This window comes from Sus scrofa, chromosome 8 (genome assembly GCF_054392235.1).
Source record: "Sus scrofa isolate SSC_HxYL_T2T_F1_AM1 chromosome 8, Sscrofa_HxYL_maternal_Yorkshire_Landrace_v2.0, whole genome shotgun sequence".
Taxonomy (NCBI): Eukaryota; Metazoa; Chordata; class Mammalia; order Artiodactyla; family Suidae; genus Sus; species Sus scrofa.
The window spans coordinates 72,864,644-72,890,792 of NC_139390.1; the positions used below are offsets into that span (position 1 = coordinate 72,864,644).

The following is a 26,149-nucleotide window of genomic DNA, read 5'->3' on the forward strand; positions in this document are numbered from 1 at the left end:
AAAATTCTGCACCAAAATGAAGTTAAAAATTCTAAATATCTACAAAAAATATGGATACTGTGAGTCTACTTGTTACTATTCTTGTATCTATGCACAACGTGTGAAACATAGTTAAATTCAATAATTTCTTTTCATGTAACTTTTGAATTAAAATAAAAAATTTCAATATACACCCATGTAGTTTTTTTAATTGATTTTTTTCATCAGTTTTCCTCTTGGCATGATATACGTCTAATTCTTAAACAGGCAGAAAGCCCCATGTAAACCAGTTTTGATCTGAGATGCTTAATTGTGAGAAGTCATTTTCTCACAGGAGGATGGGAACTTTATCATACCTCCTTCCTGGTGGAATAAACTGAAGAGTTCCATCTATTGGGCCATACCTGCTTCTGTCCTCAGATACAGCTACTCCCTTTTTGCCTTCTTTCCTGTTTTAGAAAATTTCTGGCAGCAAAACAGACAACACTTTGTAAGGACAAATACAGCAGTTGCTACACAAACCAACAGGAACCCAATCACATCCAGAGAATGGTACTGGTACCAGGTGAGGCTGTGGGCTGCTGGCCGCAGGTGCTTGGCTCCTTTGTGACGCATGACAAACTCGATCCAGAAGACCGCCCGGTCCAGGGGCTTTACAGGCTGATCATGTTGAATGGTTGATAACCACATCACATTCTCTTTGTAGCTGAAGGAAAAGCAAAGGGACATAGATTTATAGATTGAACATAGATGATAAATATATGAAAATTTCATGTAGATGGTAAAAATGAATGTCATATATAGAGTGGAAGAAAAATATATTTTTCTTTTCTGAGGTAATTGTTGAGATCTTAGCTTATGGCCTAGAATTTGTTAAATGTACAGCATTTCAAGTCATAAAGAAAATAGGGAAAATGGGAGAGGATAAGAATTTGTAAGCTAAAAAATGGAATGATTTAAGTCCCAAACGGGGGTTAAAAAAAAAAAGAAATTCATGATTTGTTTGTTCAAAGCTTGGATTATTTACTAATGAATTAATACCCGTTTAACAAATTTTAAAATACTACCATAATCCAGAGATAGGAGGTAAATCCATGATGAAGTTCAGAGACATGTCCAGGTGGGGCTATTCAGGAGTTTATTTTGACCTTATATTAGTGAAGAAGTGGTTAAAAGTGTGTAAGTCTTGGTTTGATTTGTGACTCTGACACTTACCTTGTTATCTGCCTCTTTATTCTTTCTGTTCTTCAATTTTTCATTGTTAAATGGAATGGATAGGAGTACTATTTTATCTGACTGTTTTGTGGAATAATAATTTATTCTTAGAAGTATTCCTAGCATACAGTAGATTCTCAGGAAATGTTTGTTGTAGAGTGATTGTTTTTCTTATTAGTTACTTTAGAACATGAAGAACACTCAACATTTCACTCTCAAGCATTGCAGTTATATCAGGAGCCATAAGGCTGCTCCAGTAAAGAAAGCAAAGCCACAGTCGGCACCTGCATGAGGCTTGTCTGGTTAGCAGAGCTACAGACAAGCTGAAGAAAGAAGAAGGATTACAGATGCGTGAGGCTTGTCTGGTTAGCAGAGCTACAGACAAGCTGAAGAAAGAAGAAGGATTGCAGAGCAATCCCTTGAAAGACATCGGCTCCAGGAAAATAAAAATGATATCCCCTAAAAAATATGTTAATCTATTTTTCTGTGTTTATCCTTTTTCTATCTCCTATTCACAGCTTTCTTACAGTTAAAGATTTGCCCTGGGTACGTAAAACACTTGAACCAAAACAGAATGAAGTTATTTAAACAATGTAATGGAAAAAGCCTTTGTTTTGGAGTAACAATTTATGGCACCTATTTTGTGAGAGTATACAGGGGAAACTTATGATTTCAGTCCCTTTACTTAAAAAGAAGTTTGGGGCTGGGAAAATGTTGTTTGGCCTATAAATTGCTATTTTCTATAATAGATATATTTTTTAACAGTGTCACTTGTAACTTTCATCCCTTGTGGGGGCATTTGTTAATTTTTGGGTATAATACTCCTTTCTATTGAAATTGGTGGTTTGGAACTTACGTAAATCAGCACAATAGGTTAAATGCTTAGCTTGCTGGCGCCAAATAAATCGTGGTTTTAAGAATGTCATGAGCCCAAGGCTTTCATGAGTTTTGTTAACTACATACACCTTTAGTTAAAGAATGTTAGGTATCATAGTTTATTACTTATTAAAGCTTTGTTCTTAATATAGAATAGAATAGCTACTGTTGTTGACCTTTTAAGAAAAATACGGTGTGAAACTTTAAGTTTGTAATCTTGAAGGAAAATCTAAAGTTGAAAGGAACATGTTTTAACTAACCTTTTTTTTTTAGTATCTCAGGTGGAGGGAACAAAAGGGCTTTAAATCAAATGTTAATGTCAAATCTTACACAAAACCTAATTGTGATAGGGCATAAAAACTGATGCTTTTCATTTAATAAATTGGGTCATCTGCAGCATGCAGCTGAGGAGTTGGCTCCAATTCTTTCCACGCCGTTTGTAGCCCATCCTCTCCTTCGGCACTCCCTGGCTGCTGGGGCTGGACCTCGGCACAGTTACCTTTGTTTCTACCTTTGAAATGATGATGGACTAACAGACAAGGAATAAGGAGGGAAAAAAATGGGTCAAGAAGTCTAAAGCACAAAGTGCTGAAGCACGGCACCATGGCAATAACAATACAGGGAACTTCCCTCCCTGTTCTTAAAACACATAGGAGAAGCACTGGGTTTTGAGAGGCTGCCGGCAATCTTGAATTCTTTTTGTAAATGCAATAGAGTAAGACTACAGATGAAGTTAACATGTTCATGATGTGTAGCATATCATGAACATTCAGTATATAGCAGCTAATAAATTATCTTCCTTTTGACACCAGCTTTATGTTATTATTTAAAATGTATAAAGACACTAGAGAATTATCCATTTCTATAAAATGACCAAATGGAAGTTTTACTTGTTAGGAAAGAAGAAAATGTGTTTCTTTTTCTGCTCATTTTGGACAACAATTGTGCTACAATTAAAATTAAATAACACTGCTTTAAAACACAAATGTAGGGAGTTCCCATTGTGGCTCAGTGGTTAACGAATCTGACTAGGTTTAATTCCTGGCCTTGCTCAGTGGGTTAAGGATCCAGCATTGCTGTGAGCTGTGGGGTAGGCTGGAGGCTACAGCTCCGATTCGACCCCTAGCCTGGGAACCTCCATATGCCTTGGGAGCAGCCCTAGAAAAGACAAAAAAGACCCCAATAAATAAATAAATAAATAAATAAATGAAATAAAACACAAATGTACACTGTGCTATAATTACCAACACATTCTCCCCAATTTTTTTTTTACCAAGTCATTATGGAAAAAAAGGGGGAAAATATATACATCATAATTATGATAGTTACAGTAATTGTCTTACTGAAATTAATGTACATAAGGAAAAGATTTCAAAATGGTTTCAAAAAATTGGGCTCTCTGGAATTCCCATTGTGGCTCAGTAGGTTAAGAATCTGCCTTGTATCCATGAGGATTCAAGTTCAATCCCTGGCCTTGCTCAGTGGGTTAAGTATCTAGCATTGCCATGAGCTATGGTGTAGGTCACAGACCTGGCTGGGATCTGGCGTGGCTGTGACTGTGGCATAGGACAGCAGCTATAGCTCCAATTCAACCCCTAACCTGGGAATTTCTATATGCTGTTGGTATAGCCCCAAAAAGACCAAAAAAAAAAAAAAAAAAAAAAGATCTTCCAAATAAGACAAAGGCAAGTACAACCAAAAGAGCTCAGAGTATATGTAGAATTAAAATCAGTATCTACATAGTTGTAATAGGCAAAATAGAAGGTTCTAGTTGTTTACCAGTTAAAAGTAATGGGATCAAAATATTAGCATAGACTCATAAGCACAGAAAAGTATTAACAGTGGAGTGGGGGGGAGAAATGTAGGGGTGGGAAAGTGGGAGGCATGAGCTACTGAGTATAATCTAGGCTCAAGGATGTATTGTACAACACTGGGAATATAGCTGATATTTTGTAATAACTGTAAATGGAAAGTAACATTTAAAAACTGTGAAAAAAAATCAAAAAATTAAAAACTAGGAATAACCCAATATATCTCTTCCAAGTCAATTGCCTTTATTTTTGAGTTCTTCCAAATAAGAAATAATCACAATCAGGAATTCCTGTCGTGGTGCAGCAGAAACAAATTCAACAAGGAACCATGAAGTTGCAGGTTCGATCCCTGGCCTTAGTGGGTTAAGGATCTGGCGTTGCCATGAGCTGTGGTGTAGGTCGCAGACACAGCTTGGATCTGGCATTGCTGTGGCTGTGGTGTAGGCTGGCAGCTGCAGCACTGATTTGACCCCTAGGCTGGGAACGTCCATAGGCCATGGGTGCAGCCCTGAAAAGACAAAGGACAAAAAAAGAAAAGAAATAATCACAATCGAAAGACATAAACATCTATTTCCACTTGTAAGTAGTTATAATACATAGTCGTAATTGGGTAAATTGGAAAATCCTAGCTGTTTATCATATATCAGAGATGGGTCAAAATATTAGCAATGCAACTTTGGGATGTTAAATGTAATGGGAATTTGTCGTTGATTAGGTCATTCAGGTTTACTGAAAATAAACCATCTTAGAAGAGTTTAAAACATTTGAGGAGTTCACATGCTGGAAATTCACAACTGTGCAAATGTGTATTTATAACATTCATGGTTCCCTACTTTAACTTTGTTCTCAAAGCTTCCTCTTAATTGTTTTGTAACCATTTCAGTGATTCTTCTCATGCTAATGGTTAGCTCTCAAAATTTTTCCACCATCCTTAAATCTCTGATAAAACTTTCCCCAACATCACCCAAAACCCTTAATGTGACTTCAAAATGAGTTACCAATAACTGTTTTCAAAGCATTGAACAAACCTCACTCCTTATGTGTTTATGTCAAGACTCATTGCTGCCTCCTTGGTCTTCATATGAAAACTTATCTAGAAATAGGATCTAGTGGAAAAAATTTATACTCACAAAGGATTATTAATGACTTGTTTCAAGGCATTGACCAAATCTGTTCTTGACATTGTGTCCAAGTCCAATCTTACAGCTGCTCCCTTGGCCATCATGTGAGCGATGTTATCAGGCTGATCAGCAAACAGAGGAATGCCCACCATAGGGACCCCATGGTAGATGGCCTCATAAATGCCATTGGTGCCACCATGAGTTATGAAAGCTTTGGTTTTTGGATGACCTAAGATTGAGTGAATTTCAAGAGAAGTATTAATTTTAAGTCTTAGAAATGAAATGAGCAATAAGCATTAAGAGGCACTAAAGAAGCATGTCTTTTAGATAACAGATGATTATATACATGAAACTGCATTTCAAATGCTTTCAGAACTCAGAACAAGAAGGAAAGAAGTGCTGTGTCACTTGAATTTCACAGATGAGTCCAAGATTGTCATGTGAACAGCTTGAAAGAACCTCCTGGGTAAAAGAAAGCACATGTGCACAGCAGGGGGGAGATCATGCCAGAAGTGCCTGCTCTTCAAGTAGGAAGTCATTGAATCTGATGGGAAGGGCGTCAAGGCAACAGGAAAAGCATAAAGGTAGTGATGCTGGAACCAGAGGAAAGAAAAGCTACATTGATGCTATCATGAAAAAAGCTATCATGAAACCATGTTATCCCTTCCTAAAAATGATTGCGGATGTTTTCATTCAGGAAATGGACAGTCACCGGTAATGAAGAAGGACCTGTTGTTTTGCAGTAGCATTTAAAATAACTCTAGAGAGGGAGAAAGATTGCTGTAAGGACAGAAATCAGAGACAGAAAAACAATCCACAAATTTATTGAAAATTTCACTTTGAGAAAAACTATAGTCAGAATAAAGATAGTTGGATTCTGGCCATAAGAAACATGACCTTCTCTAATAAAAGGAACACTTTGATTTTCTTATTTCCCCTTCCTGGGTGGAAATAAAAGTAAATAAGCAAAGTTTTCTTTTGGGGTTTCTCAGGAGTAAATGCTTGATTGATTTGTTTCCTGTTGAAGTATTATCACTCCCCTCCGCTGTTACTCGTGTTTTCAGTGTTTATTCTTCTAAGTCTTACCAAGAAGGTCGTTCTGGGGGATCCAGTCATACAGCCGAGTATTGGGTCCTAAGGTATCTGGTTTCTTGCCATCGTATCTCCACAGAACCTGTTAGGGTAAAGAAAATAGCTTATTCCATGGTTTGAACTAAAAAGTTATAGCAAGAGAGTTCCAGAGAGATTGAGACGTCTAATTAAAAGCCTTCCATGCGACAGGTAAAGGAACAAGGGCAAGAGATCTCAAGTAAGGCGAATTACTAACACACTGACAAAAATAAGAATACCCACATGTGATGTACTCATTTTTAGGTTCAATCAGGTATGGACTACAATCATCACATCTCACACAGGACGGATGACACGGTCAAATGAGATTTTTCAATGACAAATCCAAACATTTAAGAAACTGTTAGCTGGTCTTGTTTGTAGTGCAAAAAGACAGTGGCAACTTATGAATAAACTACATATTTATTTTGCTTTATTTTGTACTTAGCTTACAAATTTGATATTTCCTGACTTGTTTCATTTGACTCTTATAGAAGAGAATTTGCTTATATCCACTTGTTAATATACCTTAGTTCATTAGAGTTTTACATCTTTTGATATACAAAGAGAAAAATATATGCAATCAGCCACTTTGGAGAAATAAATATTTTGCTTATTTATAATTTATTAGTGGTCTGTTAATTAATGCTGAGTAGGGAATGTGTCTCCTTACACTACAAATTGTTAAGCACTATTTCTGAGAAAAATGACACTTAGCAGGTTTTTTGTTTGTTTTTTGGTCTTTTTAGGGCTGCATCATGACACATGGAAGTTTTCAGGCTAGGGGTCAAATTGGAGCTACGGCTGCCAGCCACAGCCACAGCAATGTAGGATCCAAGCCGCATCTGTGATTTATACCACAACTCACTGCAAACCAACAACCATAACCCACTGAGCGGGGCCAGGGATCCAACTTGAGTCCTCATGGATACTAGTCAGGTTTGTTACCACAGAGACAGAATGGGAACTCCACAATTGGCAATTTTTGGCATGAATTGAGAGTATTACCATTGTGGTTAGACTTGGAAATTGTTTAAATTTAGAAAAGAAAAGGGTCTTGGTAATCTGCAAGTAAAAAGTAATGCTGTTGAAAAAGTTCCAAGAGTGTGATGCTAACATTTATTCAACTGACTCTGAGCACTTTAACAATGAAGCACAAAGCATTGAAAGCTTTGACAAAAGTGGTTTTTATTCCCAGTACCAAAAAGAGGAACAATTTTGGAGTGTCAAGGAAGTCTCAAAAACGGGATTATAATTTTCTAGTGTTTTACTTTTGTCATTGAATGTAAAATAGCTTTAGGTTCTCAGCAAGAAATTAGCATAGGCAATTAGGAGATGAGTACAATATCAGATAGCAGTCTATAAAAGTAGTTCACAAATATCCAAAGACCCCAGGTATATTTTATACATTAGAAAATAAGTTGCTGCCACATTTTGTGGAGAAGGAGGCAGCTGAACCTCTTTTATGCTCCTCTTCTTCGTGCTGGACTTCTTATCATCCCTTCTCCTTCCTCAATAAGGAGGGATACTCTGATGGGTTAGAAGCAGAGTTATTAAGGGTCAGACTGTACAATGCACAGGGCTCACCCTAAGGGCAGGACCCCAGATTGACTTTTTCTCTTTTGTCTTCCTGCTTTGGACTTTGGCAAGACCCAGTCAGATAGAGGAGGCTGGGTATCTGGAGGCTGGGTATCTCTTTCTCTAAATCACTGGGTATCTGGAGGCAGGTCAGTGAGCTCTGGCCATCTTTTCTCTGACTAGCCCCTGAAAACCAAACTGACTGGGTCTGTTCTAAAATTTAGGGAAGTAGAAGGGGCCAGGATTATCTGGCAAGTACAAACTACATGTAACAGTCCAGATTTTTATCAATATTGCTGAACTTTATTGTGCTATTACACTTACTGTTAAAATTTAGCTCCTGAGAACATCTCTATGTGAACCATGTCCTCAGGAGTCCTTCTGGGTAAAGGAGCAAATGACAAGGTAGAATTTGTTGATTTCTTTCCCTGTCCACAATCCCATTATAATATCAAAATTCACAATATGTCTCGAATAATTTTTTTGATTGCTATGTTAATCTAAAATAAGTGTCAATCGAAACACTCTCTGTACTATTTTAGCACCTGCCATATATGTATCTATATATATGTATTTGAAACATATCTGAGGTAAGTTAGAGCTATCGTTAATACTTTATCTTTCTTGCAGAATATATCTGTAATCAGACTTTTTTTTTTATTTACAATTTAACAGTCTTATTAAGTGCTTGTCCCTACTAAGTTACTTTATCCACCTTTTGTGGAATCTGGGCCAGGGCTGGTTCAATCATATTGGCTCTTTCTTCTGTCATGTTACTGATCATTGATCTCAAAGAAAACACCACAATATCATGTTCCCCAGAGCTCTAGACAAATTCTTCCATTTCCTGTGAAAGAAGAATTTTCTCCATCACAAAAGAGCAATAGCATAGCTAACATTATTGAAAGGTTTGCTACAAACACTTAAAGAGAGACAATCAGATCAAGGGCAGATTAATTACAGTCGTGGCTGCTTTAAAAAAAAATATGGGAGGGAGTTCCCATTGTGGCTCAGCGGAAATGAATCTGACTAGCATCCATGAGGATGCAGGTATGATCCCTGGCTTGGCTCAGTGGGTTAAGGATCTGGCATTGCCTTGGGAAGTGGTTTAGGTCCCATATGTGGCTTGGATCTAGCATTACAGTGACTGTGGCAAAGGCCAGAAGCTGTAGCTCTAATTTGACCTCTAGCCTGGGAACTTCCATATGCCATGGGTGTGGCCCTAAAAAAATTAAAATTAAATTAAATTAAATTAAAAATTGTGATAAAATATACATAACATAAAATTTACCTTAACCTTAACTTAGTGTAGAGCTCAACATTATTAATATATTCACGTTGTTCAACCAATCTACAGAAATTATTCTTCTTGAAAACCTGGAAGTCTTTGCCCATTGAAAACTGCATCCTCCTCTTTCCTCAGCCCCTGAAACCACCATTCTCTTCTATGTTTCTACAATTTGACCATTCTGGATCCCTCATACAATTTGAATTGTACAGTGTTTTTCTTTTTGAACTCGTTATTTCACTCAGCTTAAGGTTTATCCTTGTCAGAAAATGTGTTAGAATTTTTTAAAAGTGTGAATAATATTTCATTGTTCATATATATGACATTTTGTTTATTGCTTTATCTGTTGATGGACATTTGGGTTGCTTCAATCTCTTGGCTCTTATGAACAGCGATTTTAGGTACATGCTGTGCAAACTGTTTTTTTTTTTTTTTTGTGCTTCTTTTGGTTATGTGGTCAGAAGAGGAATTTCTGGACCACATGTACAAACAGGTTTTATGTTTATGAAGTGTGTATTATTCTTGCCACACACTGCATAGTTGTCTCCCAGCTCCCCATGTCTCTTGAATAGGCTGACTTCACATCTTTGACTTTGGTCAGTTTTTCTAGTAAATATTAAACACTAAATGTTTTTTTAGGAAGTGTCATCTTGTTCTCAGTAATGGCTGTTTTTTTTTAGTATACCACACATCCCTGAGGTCTTTGGGAAGGATATGGGTGATAAGAGTTCAGCTTCTTCTGTTAGGTATATTTGTGCACAAGCATTTGTGAATAAGCAAGAAAGGACCTACAGCCAGTACACAGTAATGAAGAGGAGATACTACTCAACAATATTAGATTCTTAGGAGTCCCTATTGTGGCTCAGTGGAAATGAATCTGACTCATATCCATGAGGACACAGGTTCAATCGCTGGCCTTGCTCAGTGGTTTAAGGATCTGGCCTTGCTGTGAGCTGTGGTGTAGGTCACAGATGCGGCTTGTATCTGTCATTGCTGTGGCTGTGGCATAGGCCAGCAGCTACAGCTCCAATATGACCTCTATCCTGGGAACCTCCATATGCCATGGGTGTGGCCCTAAAAAGATAAAAAGCAAACAAACAAACAAACAAATCTATATTAGATTCTTCAGCATTTTATAAATTACTAACATAGATTCTTGAAAGAAAACCACACAACAGTATTTAACTTACTTTTAGTTCTTTATTATTATAGTTCTATTGAATTTCTTGTTAATTCCAAGCCAAGTTTCTGGAGAATTATTTTAATTTAGTCATTAGTATTTTATTTCCCTGTTAGCACTAAGAATAACTTAAGATTTGAATGACTTTATCATTCTCACAGCTCTGTAATCCTTACCTAAAACTTTGTCAGTGTGACTGGCTTGAGGGACCCTCATCATCACCTCACCATGCCCACAGTGGGAGAGGTACGCCAGGGCTTTCTGCAGCAGAGATCTGGTCACCTTTTGAGTAGTCACTTCAACCAAATTAAGTTCCTGGTGAAGATGTATTCTGAGTAATTTTGTCTCAAAGCCCTTAATCCTTTCCATATTAAGAAAAAAAGCATTTTGTTACTTGTTATACTAGAGAAATTCCATACTGCTCAGTGTACTCCATCAAAAAAATGCAGAGGAGCAAGATTTTCCTGGGTATCTGATCAAAATCATATACTCATCTCTTCACATTTATTTCTCCTATTTTAAATTCATTATTACTTTCTCTCTGGAAAATAATGACCCAACTTTCCATCATAAAATGTATCTTTTATAATCCTGATTATTGTCATAAAAGTTATTTTCAAAAGTATTTTTCACAGAAAAAAGAAAAAGACAAAAAAAATCAAACTTTAACATTGCAGACTATTTATTTTATAGAGCATTCTTCAAAACTATAATTTCACCCTGAAATATCAGTTTCAATATTAAGGTTACTGAACTTGTGACTTTTATGGTGCACCTAGGTAAAGCGTTTATTTCCAGTAACTTGTTATAGCATTTAAAGTTACTCATCTTCAACATTTTGTCCCATTCACTGCTACACAAAGATTCATCTATGCTGTAAAATATGCATCCATTTGGTCCTTTGTAATACATCCTCTCTTTTCAAAGTAATTGGTGTTAGACTTGTTACTCTCATTCTATGACTTTTTATGAAAATAATATGAGCTCATGATGAGATGATATGAAAAGATATGAAAAGTTATAAAAAAATAAATGATTTTTTTCGTGTCATATAATTATCATTTCTTTTTTTTTGGTAATTGGAATAATGAAGATCTAGTTCCTCAGCAAGTATGATGTTTATAATATAATATTGGTGTCTGCATTCACCTTTCTATACCTTGGGACTCAAGGAGATATTTATTACGAGACGCAAGTTTATACCCTTAAACAACATCTCTCCTATGTTCCCACGCTATAGTCCCTGGTAACTACCATATTTCTCTCTGCTATTACAGGCTTGATATTTTTAGATTCCATGTATATGTAATATAATACAGTATTTGTCTTTCTCAGTCTCTTAAAAAAGATAAAACTGACAACCTTTAGCCAGACTAACCAAGAAAAAAAAATCAAACAAAATTATAAATGAAAGAGGGAGTTCCCATTGTGGCTCAGTGGTAATGAATCTGACTAGTATCCATAAGGATGAGGGTTTGATCCCTGGCCTTTCTCAGTGGATTAAGGACCCAGAATTGCCATGAGATGTGATATAGGTCACAGACATGGCTCAGAGCTGGCCTTTCTGTGGCATAGGCCAGCAGCTCCAGCTCTGATTCTACCTCTTGCCTGGGAACTTCCATTTCCCAAAGGTGTGGCAATATAAAGAAAAGACATTACAATTGATACTATATAGATACTTAGGGTCATAATATACTACCATAAAGAATTATATTCTAACGAATTACATATCTGAATACTGCCCAGGCAGAACAATACAGCAGCACTACAGCACCACCGTGGAAGCCTTGGTTGGCCTGGGATAGCTGGTCCTCTGCTGACCCTGCAGCCAACATATAACACCCTGTCACTCCCATGAGTTGGGACCCCCATTAGAGTGTGGAGAGCTCTTGTCCTGGGACATGGGGTGTGGCTGTAAATGCAGATGCTCCCTCCCCTCTTGCACCACACCTCACATTCTTGGGGAACATTGTGGGTCAGGGTTTCATAGGTAGCAGAGTAGCTCTCTCACTGCAATCTATTGAAAGTCAGCCCTCCACACAAGTGTTTGTAAAAGGGATAAAAAATAAATAAAAAAAAAGAGAGAAAAAGACTAAAACTAAAAACAAAACAAAACAAATGAACAAATTGCATATCTGAGAAGAATGGATAACTTCCTATAAACACACAACCTACTAGCACTGAATCAGGAAGAAATGGACAATGAGTCATAAAGAGTAAAGATACTGAATCAGTAATCAAGAATCCCCCAACACACAAAAGTCCAGGGCCAGATAGCTTCACTGTTTAATTTTATAAAACATTTAAAAAATAATTGATGCCAATCATTCAAAAATATTTAAAAATAAAAGGGTGAGAGGGGAGGAAACATTAGCAGACTTATTCTGCAAGACCAGCATTACCCTGATACAAAATAGATAAGGAAATTACAAGAAAAGATGACTATAGGCCAATATCCAGGAAGAACATAGAGGCAAAAATTCTCAACAAAATATCAGCAAGCCAAATTAAGAACACATTAAAAGGATTATATATGATGATCAAATTGGATTTATACATGGGATGCAAGGAAGCTTCACTATACCCAAATCAATAATTGTAACACATCATATTAATACAATGATAGATAAAATAGTCTGATCTTAATAGATGTAGAAAATGCATCTGATAAGATATCCACAAGCTTTCATGATAAAAACCCTCAACATATTGGGTATAGAGGGAACATACCTCAACATAATAAAAATCCTATATGATAAACTCAAAAATAATGTTATACCCAACAGTGAAAATTTGAAAGCTTTTTCAGGGACAAGGCAAGGATGCTTACTCTCACACTAATTTCAACAAACAACTGGAAGGCCTAGGTAGAACAAGTAAGCAAGACAAAGAAAAGGCATCCAAATCAGATGGAAGGAATAAGCAAAACTATAATTTTTTTGAAGATGACATAATTTTTTGTACTGAAAATATTAGAGTCAACCAAAATCCTGAAATATCATCAAATTCAGTAAAGTCACATGACATAAAATCAACCTAGAGGAATCAATTTGATTTCTGTATACTAATAATGAAACAGCTGAAAAAAAATTCCACTTACAGTAGCATCTAAGACTAGAAAATAAGTAGAAGTAAATTCAACAAATTAAGTGAAAGTTGTACAGTGATAACTACAAGACTTTGTTAAAAGAAAATGGAAGAAAACACAAATAAATGGAAAGAGATCCTGTGTTCATGGATCAACAGGTTAATAATATTGTTAAAATGTCCACACTACCCAAAGCCAAATGCATCCCAGTTTCAAATTATACTACAAACCTATGCTATTTAAAACAATATGATACTGGTCTAAAGATAGACCCATCAACTAATGGAACAGAATACAGGATCCAGAATTAAATGCCAGTGTGTATAAATGACTACTGTTCTACAAGAGAGACAAGTACACCTAGTGGGAGAAAATAATCTCTTCTTTCACTTCTAAGAAAACTGGATAAATATGCAAAAAAAGAAAAAAAATAAAGAAATGAGACCCATATTTTATATACTACTCACAAAAATTAACTCAAAGTGGATGAAAGACCAGTATCATAACATTACTAAAAGAAAACATGCAGAAGAAACTCCTTGACACTGGTCTTGAAAATGATTTTTTTGGATATGACATTAAGGCCACAGCAAAAGGAAAAATGAATAAGGTGAAAATGCAACCTACAGAGTAGGAGAAAAATTTTGGAAAATATATTGAATGAGGGGTTAATATCCAAAATATACATAGAGCTCATATACCATAACAACAAAAAACCTCTATTAAAGGATAGACAAATGAACAAAATAGACATTTTCCAAAGATGACTTCTAAATGACCAACAAGCATATGAAAAGATGCCCAGCATCACTTACCATCATGGAAATGCAAATCAAAACCACAATGAGTTATCCCCTCACACCTATTAGAAAATCTACCACCAAGAAAAATGTTGGTGAGAAAGTGAAGATCTTGAAACTTGTGCACTCTCAGTGATATAGTACATTGCTTCAGCCCTTATCGAAAACAAAATTAAGGGTCCTAAAAAAATTAAAAATAGGTCAGTATGTGACCAGTGATTCTACTCTGGGTATATTCTCAAAGGAAATAAAAACAGGATATCAAAGAGATATATGTTCTCCCATGTTTATTGCAGTGTTATTCATATTAGGGGAAACAGCCTAAGTCCCCATCAACAGATAAATGCAATGAAGGTGTGAGATAAAAATTGTGTGAAAAGTGTTACAATAAAGAAAAATCAGAGAGAGAGAGAGAGAAGGAGGGAGAGGGAGTGGGATATACACACATACGCAAACACACACACTCAGAATGGAATATTATTCATCCATGAGAAAGAAGGAAATCCTGCCATTTCCAACAACATGGATGAGCCTTAAGGACGTTATGCCAAAATTTGTGTTTTTATTCTAATCTCTATTCTACTCCTATAGTTAAAGATTCATTATGACATCTATTGTGAAAAATGTAATTCCAGCTTATATTCTTTAATCCTACAAGAAAATTGTGATCTTACTACGTTTTTTTTTAAGCTACCTCTCAAATTATTGCAGATTTAGTGTACTTAAGCATTCTTTGATAAAATGGTTCTGTAATGGTTTGATAGGCACATTTATATTGCTTAATTTTAGTTATTTTTATTATTTCTAGTGTAGACTTTTATGAATTACTACCCAAAATATGTGTTTGCCTATCTTGATCATTTTTCTCTGAATAGTTACATATTAGTGTATTACAAAGTGAAAGCCTATAGGCATTTTTAGGATTTGTGACACATTTTGCCAAAAGTACCAATTTTTAAAAAAGTACAGAAAATTTCTGACTCTAATAATTAATGGAAAAGTTAGCAGTTTGAAGAAACAGTTTCTTTATATGATGAAGTCTTTATAATAATTCACCTCAAATCACATCTTACTTATGCAACTTAATAATAACAGAAAATATTACTCATTTCTATGATTATACCACTATTTGTATTTCTCTTTGTCCTTCTTCCTCCCTTCCTAACCTACCCTCCTACTAACATTGTCATTTTTTGAAATGAGAAAGAGGAAACCTTTCAAAGATAGATTAGAAAACACAGAACTCTCACTATCATAGCTCAGTCTATGGACACTATGAAAGTAACCATATCTAACCTAAACAATTTGCAATCAAAAGAAATGATGTTTTATCCTTGAAAAAATGTTTCATTTTTTCCACCAATAAGGAGTAAAGGAAAAGGATCTCTTAAGAGATTACAAAATAAAGATAGTTTGCTTCCTATTTCTTTCTTAAATCAATTTATAATGGCTCATTGCAATTTAAAAGAGACTAGATTCTAACTTTCCTACATAAGGAATAGCAACTTATAAACTGAAGATAATTCTTTATAATTTGAAAATACATGCAGTTTTCAGATTCAAGGGTTAGAAATTAATTTGTATTTAGTATATGTGCATAATTTATGTTTTTTTTATAATTTGTTTTTTTCTCACTGTACAGCAAGGGGATCAAGTTATCCTTACACGTATACATTTTCCCCCCACCCTTTGTTCTGTTGCAATATGAGACATAGTTCTCAATGCTACTCAGTAGGATCTCCTTGTAAATCTATTCTAAGTTGTGTCTGATAAGCCCAAGCTCCTGATCCCTCCCACTCCCTCCCTCTCCCATCAGGCAGCCACAAGTCTATTTTCCAAGTCCATGATTTCCTTTTCTGTGGAGATGTTCATTTGTGCTGGATATTAGATTCCAGTTATAAGTGATATCATATGGTGTTTGTCTTTCTGGCTCATTTCACTCAGTATGAGAGTCTCTAGTTCCATCCATGTTGCTGCAAATGGCATTATGTCATTCTTTTTTATGGCTGAGTAGTATTCCGTTGTGTATATATACCACATCTTCCGAATCCAATCATCTGTCGATGGACATTTGGGTTGTTGCCATGTCCTGGCTATTGTGAATAGTGCTGGAATGAACATGCAGGTGCATGCGTCTCTTTCAAGTAGAGTTTTGTCCTGATATATGCCCAAGAGTGGGATTGTGGGGTCATATGGAAGTTCTATGTATAGATTTCTTTCTTTCTTTCTTTCTTTTTTTTTTTTTTTGTCTTTTTGCTATTTCTTTGGGCTGCTCCCGCAGCATATGGAGGTTCCCAGGCTAGGGGTCGAATCAGAGCTGTAGCCCCAGGCCTATGCCAGAGCCATAGCAATGCAGGATCCAAGCTGTGTCTGCGACCTACACCACAGCTCATGGTAACGCCGGATCGTTAACCCACTGAGCAAGGGCAGGGATCGAACACAAAAACTCATGGTTCCTAGTCAGATTTGTTAACCACTGCACCATGACGGGAACTCCTCTATGTATAGATTTCTAAGGTATCTCCAAACTGTTCTCCATAGTGGCTGTACCAGCTTACATTCCCACCAACAGTGCAGGAGGGTTCCCTTTTCTCCACACCCCCTCCAGCACTTGTTATTTGTGGACTTATTAAGAATGGCCATTCTGACTGGTGTGAGGTGGTATCTCATGGTAGTTTTGATTTGCATTTCTCTTATAATCAGCGATGTTGAGCATTTTTTCATGTGTTTGTTTGCCATCTGTATATCTTCTTTGGAGAAGAGTCTATTCAGGTCTTTGGCCCATTTTTCCATTGGGTGATTGGCTTTTTTGCTGTTGGGTTGTATAAGTTGCTTATATATTCTAGAGATTAAGCCCTTGTCAGTTGCATCATCTGAAAGTATTTTCTCCCATTCTGAAAGTTGTCTTTTTGTTTTCTTTTGGGTTTCCTTTGCTGTGCAAAAGCTTTTCAGTTTGATGAGGTCCCATGGGTTTATTTTTGCTCTAATTTCTATTGCTTTGGGAGACTGACCTGAGAAAATACTCATGATGTTGATGTCAGAGAGTGTTTTGCCTATGTTTTCTTCTAGGAGTTTGATGGTGTCCTGTCGTATATTTAAGTCTTTCAGCCATTTTGAGTGTATTTTTGTGCATGGTGTGAGGGTGTGTTCTAGTTTCATTGCTTTGCATGGAGCTGTCCAGGTTTGCCAGCAATGTTTGCTGAATAGACTCTCTTTTTCCCATTTTATGTTCTTGCCTCCCTTGTCAAAGATTAATTGACCATAGGTGTCAGGGATTATTTCTGGGTTCTCTATTCTGTTCCATTGGTCTGTCTGTCTGTTTTGATACCAGTACCACACTGTTTTGATGACTGTGGCTTTGTAGTATTTCTTGAAGTCTGGGAGAGTTATGCCTCCTGCTTGGTTTTTGTTTCTCAGGATTGCTTTGGCGATTCTGGGTCTTTTGTTGTTCCATATAAATGTTTGGATTGTTTGTTCTAGTTCTGTGAACAATGTCATGGGTAATTTGATAGGGATTGCATTGAATCTGTAGATTGCTTTGGGTAGGATGGCCATTTTCACAATATTGATTTTCCCAATCCAGGAACATGGAATATCTTTCCATTTCTTTACATCTTCTTTGATTTCTTTGATTAAAGTTTTATAGTTCTCGGCATATAGGTCCTTTACCTCCTTGGTCAGGTGTATTCCGAGGTATTTGATTTTGTGAGGTGCAATTTTAAAAGGTATCATATTTTTTAATTCCTTTTCTAATATTTCATTGCTGGTATACAGAAATGCGACTGACTTCTGAATGTTAATCTTATATCCTGGCACTTTGCTGAATTTATTAATCCATTCCAGGAGTTTTTGCATTGAGTCCTTAGGGTTTTCTATGTATAGTATCATGTCGTCTGCATACAGTGACAGTTTCATCTCTTCTCCTCCTATATGGATGCCTTTTATTTCTTTTGTTTTTCTAATTGCTGTGGCTAGGATTTCCAACACCATGTTCAATAGCAGTGGTGAGAGTGGGCATCCCTGTCTTGTTCCAGATTTGAGTGAGAAGTCTTTCAGTTTTTCCCCATTGAGTATTATATTTGCTGTAGGTTTATCATAAATGGCTTTGATTATGTTCAGGAATGTTCCCTCTATACCAACTTTGGCGAGGGTCTTGATCATGAATGGATGTTGGACTTTGTCAAATGCTTTTTCTGCATCTATTGAGATGATCATATGATTTTTGAGTTTTCTTTTGTTAATGTGGTCTATGCCAATAGACATGACAGGAAAGAAGGAGTTGCAATACTCATATCAGACAAAATTGACTTTAAAACAAAAGACATAAAGACAGACAAAGAAGGACACTATTTAATGATTAAGGGATCCATCCAAGGAGATGATGTTACTATTGTCAACATATATACCCCAAATACAGGAGCATCCAGATACATACAACAAATATTAACAGACATAAAGGGAGAAGTTGATGGGAATACAATCATAGTAGGAGGCTTTAATACCCCACTCACACCAATGGACAGATCCTCTAGACAGAAAACAAATAAAGCAACAGAGATCCTAAAGGAAACAATACAAAATTAGACTTAATTGATATCTTCAGGTCACTACATCCAAAAAAAGCAGAATACACATTCTTCTCAAGTTCATATGGAACATTCTCAAGAATCGACCACATATTGGGGCACAAAGCTAACCTCAATAAATTTAGGAGCATAGAAATTATCTCAAGCATCTTCTCTGACCACAACACCATGAAATTAGAAATCAACCATGGGAAAAGAAATGAAAAAAAAACTTACTACACGGAGACTAAATAACATGCTACTAAAAAACCAGTGGGTCAATGAGGAAATCAAGAAGGAAATTAAAAAGGACCTCAAGACAAATGATAATGAAGGCACAACCTCTCAAAATCTATGGGACACCACAAAAGCAGTGCTCAGAGGGAAATTCATAGCAATACAGGCCTTCCTCAAAAAAAGAAGAAAGATCTCAAATTGACAACCTAACCCTCCACCTAAATGAATTAGAAAAAGAAGAACAAAAAAGACCTAAAGTCAACAGAAGGAAGGAAATTATAAATATCAAAGAAGAAATCAATAAAACAGAGATTCGAAAGACAATATAGAAAATTAATAAAACCAAGAGCTGCTCCTTTGAAAAGGTAAACAAAATTGACACACCCCTGGCCAGACTCACTAAAAAGAGGAGAGAAAGAACTCAAATAAACAAAATTAGAAATGAAAAAGGAGAAATCACAACGGATACTGCAGAAATACAAAAAAAATAAGAGAATACTATGAACAACTATATGCCAAAAAATATGACAATCTAGAAGAAATGGACAATTTTCTGGAATCTTACAGCCTGCCAACACTGAATCAAGAAGAAACAGACCAACTGATCAGACCCATCACTAGAAATGAAACTGAATACGTCATAAAAACACTCCCTAGAAATAAAAATCCAGGACCAGTTGGCTTCACAGGTGAATTCTATCAAACATATAGAGAGGAACTGGTGCCCATCCTCCTTAAACTCTTTTAAAAGGTTGAAGAAGAAGGAATACTCCCAAAGACATTTGATGATGCCACCATCACCCTAATTCCAAAACCAGACAGAGATACCACCAAAAAAGAAAACTATTGCCCAATATCATTGATGAATATAGATGCAAAAATTCTCAACAAAATCTTACCCAACTGAATCCAACAACATATCAAGAAAAATCATATACCATGACCAGGTAGGGTTCATCCCAGGTTTACAAGGATGGTTCAACATACGCAAATCAATCAATGTCATACACCAATTTATGGTTCTTCTATATGCATTATACATTTTCTGAGGTCACTCTGTCAGGCAGCTATGATATTGAGACCTACGTTTCTTAAGGGAGCTTTACTGAGGTTTTCTATAAGGTTAGTGTAGGCAGAAAACACATGTTCTAGTAAAGTTCTCTCTTTATGCTGTAAGAGATAAAACCTTGGGATTCCAAATGAGAAATAATTTCAATACTGGTATGAAAGGAAGGACATGTATTTGCCTGCAAAATTTGTTAGAGCATACATTTATATTACTGAAGGAGGGTCTTCATTTTATCTAGAGCACTGTTAAAGTACCTCAAATCTAACAACGACAACAACAGCAAAACAATTGAACACTTCAACTCATTCATCCCATTGCCAAAACCTTAAAAAATTCTTAACATTAAAAAATTTAAGATCATATATATTTTATTTAATTTAAATTTTATTAAATTTAACTTATTTTTATTAATTTAGTTTTTTTCTAATAAAAAAACTTAAAAAAATTTACTGTTAAACCACTCCATGGGATATCTATTCTTTAGGACTCTACTTTCAACATATTAGAAAATAATCCTAATATGTTGGAAAAGCAGCTTGAATAAGTTAGGGAGTAGTTCCAGGTGGTTAGCATGTATTGAGTTATTTATAGTACGTAGAATAACAAAATAACAGTAATGACACAAGTTAATATTTCCTATGGATCACTGAGTATGTGCCAGAGACATTTTGGATGTTTCATATGTACTAACAAATTTTTCCCAACAGCCATGTGAAGTTTGTACCATGATAGTGAGTTAGTGTGGCCACATTTCTGTGAATATTGTGGTCTGGTTTCTATCATTTAGCAGGACAGCCTGGCAAATGGTGTCCCTTTACACTCTTGGATCTTTACAGTTCAACCAAGTGACTACATTCTGCATTTTTTTTATGAAAGTTTGATGGCATCTCTCTTTCTTAACCCTTTAATTTTCTCCCTTATGTCCCTAGTAAATGTTTCAAACTCCTTATAATCCTCTGTCTCCACCTCACCTCTCCTGCATCATCTGTCTCTCTACTCAGCCCCTTCTTGTTTAGACAAACTTGCATTTCTTGGAAACTGTCATTACTACTCTACCCACTTTTCTTTTGTGTCTTCCTCCACTCTTGTCCTATCCTTTCCTATTATTCCTGCACTTCCTTCAGATCTCACCTTGATTATTAACGCCTCAGAGATACTTTCTATGATTCCTGCTGATGTTTCCTCAGCATTGTGGTCTTTCCTTATTATAATAATTTTCACATTCTTTTTGTTTAATTACTCAATGAATTTTATTACATTTATAGTTGTACAACAATCATCATAACCAAACTTTATAGCATTTCCATCCCAGACCCCAGTGCATCCTCCACACCCCAATATGTCTCATTTGGAAACCATAAGTTTTTCAAAATCTGTGAGTCAGTATCCACTCTGCAAAGAAGTTCTTTGTGTCCTTTTTTTAGATTCCACATGTAAGTGATAGCATATGATGTTGGTGTCTCACTGTCTGACTGAATTCACTTAGCATGATAATTTCTAGGTCTATCCATGTTGCTGCAAATGCCATTATTTCTTTCCTTTTAATGACTGAGAAATATTCTATTGTTTATATGTACACATTTTCTTTATTCACTCCTCTGTCGATGGACATTTAGGTTGTTTCCACGTCTTGCCTATTGCAAATAGTGCTGCCACGAACATCTTTTTGAGTCATGGTTTTCTCTGGTTACATACCCAGGAGTGGGATTGCTGGATCAAATGGTAGTTCCATTTTTAGTTTTCTGAGGAATCTCCTTTCTGTTTTCCACGTGGTTGCACCAATTTACAATCCCACCAACAGTGTAATAGGGTTCCCTTTTCTCCACACCCTTTCCAGAATTTATCGTTTGCAGACTTTTTGATGATGGCCATTCTGGCCAGTGTAAATGTGGTACCTCATAGCAGTTTTGATTTGCCTTTCTCTAATAATGAGTGAGGTTGAATATCTTTTCATGTGTTTTTTGACCATCTGTATGTCTTTGGAGGATTGTCTGTTTAGAACTTTTGCCCATTTTGGGATGGGGTTGTTTGTTTTTTGGTATTGAGCTGCAGAAGGTGTTTATAAGTTTTGGAGATTAATCCCTTGTCGGTCACTTCATTTGCAAAGATTTTCTCCCATTCTGTGGGTTGCCTTTTCATTTTGTTTAGGGTTTCCTTTGCTGTACAGAAACTTTTAAGCTTAATAAGTCCCATTTGTTTATTTTTGTTTTTATTGTCATTACTCTAGGAGGTGGATCTGACAAGATCTTGCTGTGGTTTATGGTGGAGAGTGTTTGGCCTATGCTTTCCTCTAAGGGTTTTATAGTATCTGGTCTTATATTTAGGTCTTTAATCCATTTTGAGTTTACTTTTGTGTATGGTGTTAGGAAGTGTTCTAATTTCATTCTTTTGCATGTAGCTTTACAGCTTTCCCAGCACCACTTATTGAATGGGCTGTCTTTTCTCTACTGTATATTCTTCCATTCTTTGTCATAGGTTAGTTGACTGTAGGTGCATAGGTTCACATTATTTTTATAATGCTTGTATTCTGTCTTTCCAGGTAGAGTATCAGGTGGTAGAAATGTAGCCAAACAATTCCTTTGCATGTTAGCACTTATTTCTGGAATGTTCTATTTCCTTTATAATTATTCTTATAATGAGTGTCTGAATCTTTATTATGTGTTGTTAATAAAGTCCATAATTTAACTGACATAGTCTCAAAGTCTCCTAAGTCTCCTATTTTATTTTACAATGATAATGAAATTCAGATACTTGTTATGATATAGAGATAAATATATGAGGTTCTAATTGGAAGATTATTTTATACAGCTTCCCACATGTGACTCGCTGTGATCAAACATTCTAAATAAAGAAGGCAGAGTTATTTCTATTGAAAATGCAGAGTAAACAAAGCACAATGAACAGAAACAGGTTATCTTAGGCAGGGATTTGTCAGGTTTGTGGTGGAGGCCTCCAACAAATTCAAAATTTGGTAGCAGTGGGCAAGGAAATTCAGAATCCCAGTAAGTTCGAATGAGCCATATGTCAGCTTTCCCCATTGCCTCAAATAATGTAGTGTGTCTCCCTGGGGAAAAGAAAAAGCAGCAAAAGTCAGATCAAATGAAGATTCTTCCATGTGAATATATTAGGCACTTTTTGAAGAGGAGCTTGGAATGATATGGCTACAGATTTTTTAAAGTGCCTGTTCTTTGATAAAACAAACATATATATATATATACACACATTTATATATATGTATATATAATATATATAATATAATGTAAAATAATATGGACACTGAGCTATACAAGTAGAAACAGTTTCTAAATGCTATTTAGATACTTGTGCTACACATACATATGAGTCCTCAATCTATGTCTTCATTTATTAAGACATTTCATGAGGTTTCTAGTGACTTTTTTTAAGTTAAAAAAGTGAAGTTTCATAAGTTGGATATATAATTGCTTGGAAAGTCCTAAGGGCTTCAATTTGTGGTTTATGGGTTCATGGGGTGTTCTGTACTAGTAATACACCACATGGTTTGAACTTAATAATTTAATGTTTCCATAATATTTACAAGATTGATGGCTCATTTTATATTTTCACTTCATCATTTCACTTATAAATAAACAAATTCCTATGACCTAATATTTATACAAACTCACCTTCCACGGCACTAGGAAAGTTAGGACTTCATGCTACCAACTAAAAATATGACTTATCCAGGTACTTCACTGTAAAACTGATTCCACTTATTAAGTGTCTGGAACCAAAAGTCAAAATAAAGTACATATATTTTATTTTTTACCCTCTTCATGAATGTCATGTGATCGTGTAATTCTGACATGTTAGGTATCTCAGCCAGCAGCTCACCACAGGATATAATGGCATTTGCAAAAACAACATCAAACCTTGATTTTTGTAGTTTTCTCATAAGCTTCTTGTTTGAAACAATATCTTTACAGACCTGCATAAAAATATCAGAAAATTCTCCAAATAAAATTCTCACTGTTGAAAAATATGCCCCAAATGAATCTTTTGCCATATATGTCCATTTCTCCAGAAAACGCTTAAAGACATTCTCGAAATCCTCCTTAGTTAAAGATGCAGGAAGTCTCAAATTCAGTAGCAGATGGTTTGCTGGGATCAATAAAATCAGAAGCTAGAGATGTGAGAACAGTCACCTCATGACCCGTGGTGACAAGTTCCTCCAGAATTATCTTCATATTAATTCAGTAACTATATTCCACTGGCCACACCAGCACCTTTCCACACCTGCCAGAGCTAAAGTAGCAAGTCAGCTGTAGCAGCAGAAGTGAGAGCCATTTCAGAGACATCTTGTTCATATGTAGTACTTTTTAAAAATTACTCTGTACTTTTGTTATTGCCCATGCTTATATCCAAGGAGAAATCAATTGATAAGTTAAAATATAACTCCTAAACCTTAAGTAAATAAATTGGAACGCAACTGAGAGGTCAAAGTGGTTATACAGTTAGTTTAATATTGTTTCTTCCATGCTATCACCCATTTAAGTCAATAACCTTGCACAGGTAAGTCAACAATACCATGTAAGAGATAAGGTTAGTGTAAAAACAAGGAGAGGCTCTGTCTACAGTCTCCTTGACACAAAATTAGAGATAAGGTAATATCAGCAAGATGGAGGGTTAGGAAGTCCCAACACTACATCTCCCACAAAAACAGCAAAAATATTGGGGAGTTCCCATCATGCCTCAGCAGAAATGAATCTGACTACCATCCATGAGGATGCAGGTTTGACAGTGGGTTAAGGGTGTGGCATTTCCATGAGCTGTGGTATGTATTTCTCAGACTCTGCTCAGATCCTGAGTTGTTGCTGTGGCTGTGGCTTAGGCCAGTGGCTGTAGCTCTGATTTGACCCCTGGCCCAGGAACCTCCATATGCTGTGGGTGAGTCCCCCCACCCCCCCAAAAAAAGACAAAGGAAAAAAAGAAAATAGCAAAAAACAATAAACAAACAAGTATAAACCAATGAAAGTTACTTTGGGAAAGCTCTGGACTAGAATGAAGAAGCAGCAGAAAACTGGGAGTGTCAAAAACTGACAATTGTCACGTAGAGATGCTTAGAAAAGATTTTACCTGCATTATCAAGTCCTGTAGTTCAGAGCAGCTTTGCATCGGAAGGGCGCCCCTCAAAGAAATTTCACCCCATGGGGAAAGGAGAGCAATGAGAACCTAGCAAGCCTCACCACCATAGACATTTGCAACCTCTGTTACTTAGGACTTCCACCATCTTCATCGACACAAATTCCAGTTGACAGAGCTGCCTTGATTCCCTCTTTCTGTGTCTTTTTTGTATGCAGCTGTCACTGTGGTGATACATGACCTTGAGGCCCCTCACATCTGTACCCTGATTGAGTTGCCATAGTTCTTTGCCATCTACGAGACTGGAGCTGCTTCTCTACTCTCTGCCCCCAGGTTCTAAGTCAGTGCTTTACCTACCATAATTGAGCTGCCACTGCTTTGAACCTCATCCCTTATTCCTGGCTGTGGCTTTGACTGGCCATTACCAAGGCTGAGCTGCTGCTGCCCTGCATCCTATCCCTGGATCCTAAGTCGCAGGTTTACCCTATCATTGCTACTCCCAAAGTGTTGCTGTTCTGCCTCACCCTGGGTCTAATATCAGGGCTTCTACTCACCACTACTGGGGCCACAGTGCAGCTGCTCTGCACACTACCCCCTGTTCCTGACATGGGGCTTTAACAGACCATTGCTAATAACATGCTGCTGCTGCTCTGTGACAATAACTAAATGTGATAATAATTTAAAAAAACTTCAATTTCCCACTTTCAACAACAGATTAATTATCCAGGCAGAAAATCAATAAGAAAATAATGGACCTGAACTACACTTTAGAACAAGTGAGCCAAAGATATGTATACAAAACATTTCATTCAGCAGACACAGACTATACATTCTTCTCAGGAACACATAGAATATTTTCCAGGATAGATCATGAGATTGGTCACAAAACAAGTCTTAGCAAATTTAAGAAGACTAAAAGTATGCTATTATCATGCAGCATGCATCTGCATTACACATTAATCAGTACTCCTCAAAGATGAGTGTGCCTGCTCAATCATAAAGATCATTTTTTTTCTTTCTTCTAATGCTAGCAATGCAACTCCTTAAACAATAGTGTCCTTTCCAGCATTGTAAGAGGTCATGGAGACTTGCTGTTCACCTTGTATGTGTTTATCTGGACTATGCATCCCTG

General features: G+C 36.3%; 1 protein-coding gene across 1 annotated transcript in view; it reads right to left on the reverse strand.

Annotated features, from left to right (window-relative positions):
• Window positions 1–405: 405 nt before the first annotated feature.
• LOC100516628 (UDP-glucuronosyltransferase 2B18-like) overlaps window positions 406–26,149 on the reverse strand; it is a 45,636-nt gene continuing 19,892 nt past the window's right edge. Inside the window, exons 4-6 of the mRNA XM_084972433.1 lie at window positions 6,089–6,176; window positions 5,012–5,231; window positions 406–685 (exon numbers count right to left, since the gene is read on the reverse strand). Of these exons, the coding sequence (XP_084828559.1) occupies window positions 406–685; window positions 5,012–5,231; window positions 6,089–6,176 (588 nt within the window). The remainder of the gene's footprint in view (window positions 686–5,011; window positions 5,232–6,088; window positions 6,177–26,149) is intronic.